We start from the raw sequence: 10,663 nt of genomic DNA on the forward strand, positions 1-10,663 counted from the left end.
CGCAGGTTGTTCTAAGCCATTTCTTTAAGTTTTTTTAATGCAAAAATATTAGGTCTGTTAATCTAAGCTTGCTACAAACAAGGGTCCTCAAGCCAAGCCACAGGAACAATAAAAACACCAGAACATTAACATACAGTGACTTCCATGGATCCCAACTTTCGTTCAGAATCCCAACGACAGTTATCGAACAATGAGTCACACATACAAACACACGGCAATTAGCTTACTGGAAAACTGCTGCGACAGTCATGATGGACTACAGCAGACAGTACAACAATCAGTCTACAACCTCTGGGCATCAGACAGTGGGTATCTCCACAATAATAAGGACAAAGGGTAAATACATTATTTTATATTTTGAGGTTTTCATCAGATGTGCAAACACATGCATGTCGACCCAAACCTCAATCTTTCAGTGCCTGACACCCCTCAGTACATTTTCTGTAATTTTCCAAGAATATGAAGCAAGATCAAATACTAGGTGTTATACAGGAAGCAGGCAATAAAGTGAATAGATACTACCATAGTTTCATGGAAATAAAACAGCACAAAATCATAGTTCTTTGATATTTAATTTGTGAATGCATAAATATTTGCACCGTATGGTACTGTGCCCCACTGGTGTTATTTTTCCATCAAGGTCCATCATGGAACTCCACAATCACCACACCCATCAACATGGCTGTGGAAATGACGAGCAGCTGCTCTGTCAAAATAGCCAGTCATTTGAGCATTTAAAAAAAAACAGGAGTTACGAGAGCAAAACACTTGCGGGCATGCGTTCTTCCGAACCGTCTGCCACACTTGTATATTAACAACATTGCAAGAATAAGGCAGCTTCCCAAGAACAGGAGCTTGCCTTGGAAGAACCCTTCATTATCTACATATCATGAAGAGGGATGAACTCGCTCTCTCCCTCTTTCCCAATGCCAATTCTGACCAACCCACTTCTCATGTTAAACAATAACTATGGCTTTCCATGCTGTACCATGCCATGATCAAATACACAAAACAAGAAAAGAATCAGCTATTAAAATTGCCAGTTAGCATCAAGAGTTAATTGATCGAGTGCTGATTCAACACAAACTGTTTGACTTTATAATGGACGGTGAGAAAATCTGCTTCTCTTGTTTCCTCTCTCCTCTCCCTCCACATGCATATTAAGGCTGTTTATTTGAATGATCAAATAATATTCTCATTATTGAAACGATTCATCGACCTATTTGGATACTACATTAAACTGTCATAAAAATGGCACAACTTCCCAGTTAAATGTGCGTTCAGAGTCGTACAGAATGTGTTAATCTCACGCTGAATGAGCCCCAGCTAATTGGCATCATGTTTTTCAGTCAATACACACGACAGTTGCTTAATTTGAGAAAAAATATATACAAAATATTTAAAGTAACGATCAGAACGCTTATTTTAAAATGTGGTTTAAATTTGGTATTCTGTAGAAAAAGGATCTTGCTGCTCAGATACACTTGTAGACAGCACTATAACACACACTGCCGATAACTTTCAGTTTAGTGAGGGGGGAAATTGGCAACATGCTGCATATTACAATTCATTCATTATTAGTCAACATTCATCATGTAACCATGAAACATTTTAGAAAAATTCTAATTTCTTTCTTTACAAAAAAGGGCTGTGCCCATTTCCCAAAAGGTGCCATGCCCAGAGCTGCCACTTCTAGTGCAGCGCAATATTACAGTGCACTCATGAATAACATTAATATTACAGCATCGCATCTCGCAGGACATTTACATGATCCCATCTGAGCTCACACCTGAGGGCCACACTCGGGCTTGGTAATTGAGCTCTGATTGTAAAGGCAAATGAAGAACACTAAAACCCTGCTGGGATCAGGGTTGACCTCATCCACCCTGCACCTTGCTCTTTCCAGTGCCAAGGTGTCTCGCAGACACTGAATAAGCAACATGTCAAGACACTAGTGCCAAATCAATAATAGGAGAAAAATATCATAAAATATGAGAGGAACCCAGCAGGCCTGGTCAGCACTGCTGAACCAGTGTTCAATATGAAACCAGTACAGAGCACGATGCTGAATGCTTAAGATACCCAGTGCTCTGAGCTTTTGGGAAAGAGGTGGCGTGGTGCCAGGAATGGCCGACTAGGCATTAAAATGCCTTTATTCCACAAAGCCTTACCAGTACGAATGTAAAAATTCAGACGGTAAATTATTCTCTGCTAAATAATGCAGTTCTTTTTATTGAGTTTTAAAAAATGATCAAAATATATAAAATAAACTCATCACTTCTTTTTATATTTCATCAAGGACTAATTATCACAAAGGGAATGGAGTGCAGACGCCCCTGGCTAGGATGGTGTCACAGGACAGTAGCTGATTACCATGGCTAACAAAACATGCACCACATTAGACTACCAGCCTTGCTTCTAATTTTTTACAGAAACTGGAAATACAAAAGCTTTCATCTAACCTGATTTAGCAAAGCAAACCACAATCCATTGTCAAGTATATTCAAGTAACAAAAAACGCAATGTTTATTTCCTGTGTCATTTCAGAATACACGTGCGTGTACACTTAAAAGCTCAGCACCATCAAAATGGGCAATAAATAAAACTTTTAATGGTCAATCTGTTTAATGTAATGAAAAGCTCAATATACACCTCCTTTACAATATTCCACAACTGGGCAATGACAAGCTTGAGCGTGACAACTTGGCTAGGAGGCTAACAATTTCTCAGGAATCTTTTCCTACTTTTTCAAAACAAAGACATGATATCAATACATACAGCAGCAACAACTTTGTGAATGTGGGCAGTGAAATTACAACAAAATCATCAAGAGAAACAATTGAAACTTTGCCAACCACTGCAAGCGAGGAAGTGCCAGGGCAGGGAGCTCTAGCATATATGTATAGATACATTGCTAAGTTTGTAAAATATAGCTTATTAAAAGGGTACATTTGTAATGTTATCTCTTATGGAATTTTCAAGTCTTTACAACTTAGATTATTAAATTATTGATAATAGTTTAATAAAACATCTTCTACCATTTTACTCCTGAAAATGTGCATCTCAGGGCAACATTGCTTGTCTTTCTTTTTCATGCGGATGAAGCGACTTATGTCTATCAATATATCCCATTTGTGAGTTTGAACGTCTGTTGTACTAGTGCATGTCAGTGTGCCTGCGGTCCAATGCATTTAAATCTACTATGCTCTCTCCTGACTTTCAGGGTCCGCTCTAAGCAATCTGGATCACATTTGTTTGACGGTGGCTGTGTGGTATGTCTTTTGAGCGGCTTTCCTCGATATGTAAATAGGAGGCTGCATCACTCAAGCAATACACCATATTTGGCGATTTAGCATGGCTTTTTCAGTCTCTAAAGGCTAGAAGCCCCTTCCGCCAGGCTCCTGGTTCATTAATCATGCCGTGTATTTGTGTTCATTTTCCTTCACATCTCAGACAGCACATATAAATGGTCACTGCATTATTTGTCCCCCTCAAAGAATCTCTAACCCACTTCTCACAGTAATACAGCAGCTTCACGTTTATTGAAATGATAATGCAACCCACTAACCTTCACACAAAAAGGTAGAAACATATCTTTCTTTCACTGTTTAGATAAATTATCAACTGTAGGTAAAAATCTGAACTTCAATTTTCAATCTAAATAAAAGCATTTTTCTGCTTTAAGTATGTGCTGGGTATCTTCCTGTATAATTAGCTGTCATTAAGTAAATATAATCTGAAATGCACCTTTTATCTTAAAGCTTTTTAGATGGTTTTTGCATCTTTGATGAGAGCAGCTATGTAAACTGTGAGCTATTATAACAAAATTGGATTAGATACAGCTTTGATAATTAAGGAACTAATGTGCATATAGACTTAAGATTTTATTTTAAAAAAAGAGAAATAAAAAGTTTCCAAACCAGAAATCATAGTTACGGGGAAACAAGACACACATTTAGTATAAGCTGTCTAACTTTCCCTCAAATAAAAGCATTTTCATTAAAAAATCTTAAGGTCACAACTCGGATGTTAAACAAGGTGCCGACCTAGAATGGAATAATTGATTCAATTTTTATTTTCAAGTTTCCCGTCACAAAGCGCCTGCAAAGAGGATTTACGGATATTTGATTATTTCAAATGAGTTAGAGAACTAAGTATTACAGCAGAATGTAGCCATAATTTACACTCAGTATAAACTTAAAGTATAAAAGCTTTAAAAATGTTTACATCGTTGGTATTTTTGCAACCAATATTCTGAATATGATTAACTACAAAAATGTTAAACAAACAAAATTAAACTAACAAACAGAGGAGAAGAAAGATTGCTATGGAATTTCTGTAACGACTTTTTAAATAAATGAAGAAAATAAAGTGAATTTTGATTTGACACCACTTCTCAAGAGAATGAGAGAAAGATGGAAAGAGTAGAGACAGAGAGCATGAGAGACAAACAAAAAGAGGAAAAGAAAAAGAGAGAGGGTAACACACATGCAGTGAGGAAAAAGAGAGAGAGAGAGAGAGAGAGAGAGAGAGAGAAAGAGAGAGAGCAAAAGAGGATGAAATGTAGCAGAGGAACCCACACCAGAAAGAAAAATCACGATACATCTGTCAGAAACACATCACAAAACAGAGAGAGTACGAGAGGCATTTATCATTCCACTGAGGAGGCACGGTGCATCGAGTGGCCTTTCCTGTCAAACCAACCTTTGAAATTTCCAACATGCCCTTAAACTTTCGAATAAGCATGTCTGTGCGCTTCAGCAACTGCCCTCTTAACTCTGGCCTGGCTAGTATAAATGGCATCTTAAAGTCAAGGTCACCCATGTCACTTTGCCATGGGGCTGTGTTTAATTACAGTGCAAATGCTGACAGCTGATATAGACTCGGGACTAGCAGCAGCACTTTGATTAAAGCAGCAAAAAAAAAACAGGAAAAAAAGAAAGGATACAATAAGGCTTGTGTTTTTCTTTCCTCTGCTTGTTTCTGTTTGTGTAGGGGTGTGCTTTGTTTGCTTTTTTTACCTGCTGCTGTGCTTTCCTGTTTGGGGCAAACTCCCTTGGATGATGTAGATAGGCAATCATCATCATCTGGTGTGACCTGGATGCCAACCTCGACAGGTGTGGATGCCTTTTTCAGCTCACTGGGAGAAGGCGATGGTGGCTTATCCACAGCTTTGACCAAGCAGAGGCCGCCATTGCATTGCTTCCTTTTGTGCTCAATAAAGATTAGAATGTCCCCCAGTGGGAAATTCATCTGACACTGGCCGCAGGTAAGGAGGTCGTGGTCACCCTCAGGAGCTCCCAAGGTGCCATGCTCCTCTTCTTCATCTGTGAGAATGGCTTCCAGGGAATCAGCTACAGCAGAGAAACACAAAAAAGAGCAAAACTAACATAAATCAGGCGATTCTTCTCAGCAAATCGCTTTAACTCCAACCTTTCTTTCCCCAACTTTCCCCACAGAACTATTTCAGTAACAGAACAGGTTAGTATAAGCGGCTGTATTTGGAGGGAGGGGGTCCCTGTTCTTCCTTTGAACTGTGCAGATCCTCATTGATATTTATCATAGCACAGCAATAAATCTACAAAAGCGCAGAAGTTTTCAGAAGAGTATGATTTGATTTAGAATACATCTTCTTCTCCCACAAAAGAAAAACATACAATTACAAATGAGTAAGTTTTACTGGAAGACCAGGCAAATGTAACATTACATTCCCTATCAATGACCTGATTGATTTGGGAAGTGCTGTGCATTTAAAGTACAGTGGAATTACAGCAAGAGACTCTTCAGGAGTTTTTTCCCCTCAAAATTATTTTATCATTTTTTTTTAATGTTGTTGAAATAAAGGGGTTTGCTTGGCACTGAGGAACTGGCTTGATTATTCCCGTCTTAGTACTCGTTTCAAACAGCTGGTGGCTTTACATTACACAGCTCTACATGCCGAGGATGGGCTGGCTTTGTGATAGAAGCTCTTGCCTCCCTTGCTGCTTTTGTTAAAGGCTCGTGATGGGAACCCAAATACCCATTTTGTCTGCACTTAACTGGACTGAATACAAAAGCATTAATTTATTAATATTTTACCATAAATGTTAATAGCATTGGAAAGGCTGCCCTCCCTTTACAAAATATCGTAACCCCTTTCCACAGAAAGCTAACAAATTGGTTTTAATTACTTGAAACCACAGAGAATCACACACAGATTTTAATTCTACATTAACAGGCTTTTGAAGTTTACGAAACATTTCTGCAACTATAGGATTTTGATCAGGTTGTTAAGTTTGGTCCCTGTTAGAGAGAGAGCCAACCACCTTACGGTATCCATTTCATGACTCCTAATTAGACTAAATGTGAATATACCTCCTACCTGCTCACACCTGGCAACCAACTTTGACACTGAGCCATCTACTATTAAAAACAAATGCCCCCCTATTTAAAAAAAATGTTTTATAAATTACTGAGATATAAAATGTACATTTTAAGACATTTAAATATGTCATTAATATAAAATATATGAGTAAAATATGCAAATCTATATCTACCTGTAATGGGAATTTATTTAGAAGAATCATGACAATTGAATGGAATGTCACTGACACTGAAGAGAAAAATAGTGTGTGTAACGAAGAAATAATTATCTTGCAAACTTTGTTTTTAAGCTCATCACTGAAAACAGAAACTTGTGAGGAAGGGAAGGCAAAGGGCACAAATTTATTTCAGTTATCTTACTTCTGTTTTTTTGTGATTCCAATGAAGGGGGATTTTTTTTCATTGTCTTTTGTTTTGTTTTTAAATGGCACCTGTGGTAAGGCTACACCCCAATAAAAAAGCACACATAACAAGGCTCAAATATGGTACATTTAAAATGTCTTGATTTTAAATCACAAATCAGTAAAGAAGCCATGCACTTTAATTCAGAAGCTTAGCCCTACATATCTTTGCAATGGATTTGAAATAGTCAAGTACATATTCATAAATATGCAGAACATGTGCATATACATACTCATTGAGCTATTATTTCATCTATGATCTATCCTTTCTCCAAGTTAACAGCTTTATTGCAGAAAAATATTAAAACTCCACACTTCGACACTTACGAATCCTGCTTCATGCATTTGAAGATGTAATTTTATTGCTACTTGTACTGAGCTGATATTGTACCACTCCTAGAAGGTTGATTTTGGGCTTTAATATAGCTTTCAAAAACAGAAACGGTATGTTGTCGTTCTTGACAATATAAAAGTAGAAACTACACCGTATCAAACCGTGAGAATAGATATTTTATTTACGATACCAGAAGGTTTGGAACCTGCTTTCGGTAATTTGTAATCGCTATTATTATTGAAACAGAGCAAGGGAGAATTGCACACAGTATAATTCAGATGCATGCACACTAGAGTCAAGCGGCTTTAACACCTTTACGTTCAGCTCTCAATAAATCCGCGAGTTGTTTTCAAGTATTTACACAGTACTGTCTTCCCAATAAAAATCTCGAGTTCCAGCTGTCAAAATCTACAAAACAATATGACGATATTTTTTTCCTATCTGGATAGAAGTGACCGCAACTACCTTTGGACGAGCTTGCAGCATATTGTTGGAAGTCTCACTTGATTTTTATACAAATGTCACTTCGCAAAACTATCGAGAAGTGTCGGTTCGAAAAGGGTTGGCAAATGGCGATAAAGTTACGAACGATGCAAAGTATAGGGTGAAATCTGTCGAAGTGTTAGGTGAAAGCGAGAGTAAGAGCAGGGAGTCTGAACAAACCAACACTTGCTCGCCGAGGCTCCAGTCACCCTCATTGTTTCGGGCGTGTGTTTTGTTTCAAAGCATTTCCCGCAATAATAAAACGATCAGCGATCACCACACTCCGCACACGTGGATCAAAGCAAACGCTCCGCACAACAAACAACCGGCTGCTGTTACTGAACCAACTTTGTTTTTATATTAGTAATTGTATTTATTTAAGAAAAAAGGAATTCTCTTTTGCTCCACGTTTCTTCTCTTTGGAGAGGAGGGGGGTGGGGGTTATTGCAATCGGAAAGCTGTATTTTTTTTAAAAACTGACTGCTTTTATTCAGTGATTGATACGTTTTAACTCAACACCCAGTGAACTTCAGGCGAGTGCATCTCGGTGCGCCGAGCCCTCATGCAGGTAACAGTCTAAGTTTAGCTTCAAAAAGATTCCTTTACCTGGAAGATCATCAGATGGGAAACGGCCATTGATGCGGAGAGTATTTTGGGGAGTTTTCAATTTCGTTAGGTTTTTTTTTGGTTGGGGGGGGGGGGGGGGAGGGGGAAGAAATGCGAGCAGTTGGTAGGAAATGGTGTTGAAGTTTGTGCAGGTTGCAGCCTGCAAGCAAGGCTGGTTCTTGATGTTACTCTGCCTCCTAGCGACTGAAGCAACGACATCGACCCCCTCCCCTGCACACTCACCGAAACAACTTGACACATCTCCCTCCAACCACCCTGCCTATACTCCGCATTTACACAATTCAACGTGGACTTTATTAAATAGAAATATATAGAAAGCCACAAGGCTGTGATCGTCATTGACACACACTTTTTACTCCGTTTATTTTGCCTCCACTTCCTTGCTTACTGGAAACAAATGCACTTTTCTACAACCATCGCTTTCAGGGTTTTAAAACGCAAAGGAAGCACCTACTTTTTAAATTGACTACATTTTATTCTCCGGGTCTTATTTGGGGGGGGGGGGGGGAGCTGGGGGCTAGCCCGCCAACACCGACCCGTTTCCTTCCACTTGACCTGAAGCCCCATGAGCGGGATTCCCGGTCGCGCCCCGAGAGCCAGCGGGCAGCAGCACTCGTGGATCGGGCGAGGAACCGACGGCTTTGCCCCAAACACCGAAAAGTGCCATCCACCCCCCACCCCCACCACACACACACACAAAGAGAGACGGAAAGCTCCCCCCCTCCCCAGTCAGCTGGGCTAACACTTTACAGGGGGATGGGGGAGGAAATGCAACCAACTTCCTGGTGAGCCCTGCCATTGCCCCGATCTCCAGCCAGGCCAGGCCGGACCAGGCGGCTGTGTGGGCAGCGAGCCCCGAGCCCCGCTCCGTGAGTGGCCGGCCCGGGTGGTGGGGGTGCTGAAGCCGGGCGGTGTGTCTGGGGCCGGGCTGTCGGGCCCGCGGGGGGGGGGGGGGCGGCCGGGCGGTGTGTCTAGGCTGCTGGCCCCCGGCACAGACTCCCATTACACGTGTGTGAGCGCCGGCCGGCCGAGCTGGAGCGACAAAAAAAAAGCGCAGCGCGGCCGGAGACTGCGCGCCGGCCCCACAGTCAGAGCAACACCAAGGGTTAACCGGCCTGGCGGAGTTTGCCGCTTTCCGTGCTATTGGATGTTGTATTTACCGGGCTGGGGGGGCCGGAGAGCTTTGCAATAATCCGAGAATGAAAGCGGGCGGCTGGGGCTGGGCTGGGCTGCAGGTTCCGCACACGCGGGAACCCCAGCTTGTTGTAAACATTCAGCACGAGATTTTTCCCAATCACAATCAAGTTCCAGCTTTTTTGAAAATCTTCCAAAAAGAGAGAGTCGGAAGAGGGAAACCCGAAGTTAAGCGGTAAATAAAGTTGCGGGCGAGGGTAAAGTGAGGCGATTTCACCCGGCTGGCGGGAGGGAGGGAGAGGGAGCTGAAATGCCGAGTCGGACAGCCGGTGATCGCCTGCCCTTTAGGGCTGCAGGATCAATGGTGCAAATTCACAGCATGCCAGCGAGAATGGAAATACCCCGGGCTGATGGCAAACTCTGCCGGGCTGCACACCGGCACTTTTGGGCAGGGTTTCTCCTCATGCTTTCCTTCAAGGAGTTGTATGTGTGTGTGTGGAGGGGGAGTTGGGCGAGTGTGCAAGCGGCGCCGGGCGGTTGGGGTCGCACCGAGCTGCCCCGCTCCCCGCTCCCTCCACTTGACCGCTTGCTGTCAAACCCCAGCGCAGCGCCGCTCTCCCTCCCCTCCCCGCCCGCTCGCCATCACTTCAACTATCTTCATTTCTTCTTCTTCTTCCTTCTCTACTTTCATGTGAGCAACTACAAGATTTTTTAATTTTTTTTAAAAAAGAGAGAGAAAAGTGCAAGAACAAAAAAAAAATCCAAAGCTACTCACGTGAAAATTCCCGTTTACTCAAGTGCTGAGGGTTGCCTTGCTTGCGGCGAGACATGCTCGGTCACATCGGGAGCGGGAAGAAGGAGACTCCAGAGAAAATATCTTCATCAATGGCTTGACATAAAATAAATTAGAAATAATACAAAGATGGCGGATGGAGATGGATTGTGGGATAGCCGTCATGGCTTTAAAACCACCAAGTTCAAGTGCGTACGTGACGTGCCCGCGAACTTGAACGTCAGGAGGTGGCTGGGCAGGGCGAGAGGAGAGAGCAAGCCAATGATACATACCCAGGGACACGGGGCTGGACAAACCCCAGTGATCAGAGACAGGGAGAGGGAGTGAGACACACACACACACACACACACAGCCACAGCCATCCAATAGGCGCAGCTTCAGGCTGCTTCCAATCAATCCATCATCCCCCCCTCCTCTCTCTCGCTCTCTCTCAAAACCACTCCAGCAACCCCCCCCCCCCCCCCCCCGCCGCTCTCTCTGCCAGCTCAGGGCTGCCTGCAACTCATGGGCACAGGGTTACTGGCCAAA

The 10,663-nt window shown here is 42.2% G+C and overlaps 1 protein-coding gene across 3 annotated transcripts in view; it reads right to left on the reverse strand.

Annotated features, from left to right (window-relative positions):
* Positions 1-10,360, reverse strand: part of bcl11aa (BCL11 transcription factor A a) — a 166,878-nt gene extending 156,518 nt beyond the window's left edge. For 2 of the 3 annotated variants that reach the window (XM_070889611.1, XM_070889610.1), the window contains exons 1-2: positions 10,118-10,360; positions 5,022-5,354 (exon numbers count right to left, since the gene is read on the reverse strand). In XM_070889611.1, the coding sequence (XP_070745712.1) occupies positions 5,022-5,354; positions 10,118-10,172 (388 nt within the window). In that variant the 5' untranslated portion in view covers positions 10,173-10,360. Of the gene's footprint in view, positions 1-5,021; positions 5,355-10,117 lie in introns of those variants that run through there. The other variant, XM_070889612.1, reaches the window with a different exon arrangement.
* Positions 10,361-10,663: the final 303 nt, after the last annotated feature.

The sequence above is a fragment of the Pristiophorus japonicus genome, chromosome 9 (genome assembly GCF_044704955.1).
Source record: "Pristiophorus japonicus isolate sPriJap1 chromosome 9, sPriJap1.hap1, whole genome shotgun sequence".
Classification (NCBI taxonomy): Eukaryota; Metazoa; Chordata; class Chondrichthyes; family Pristiophoridae; genus Pristiophorus; species Pristiophorus japonicus.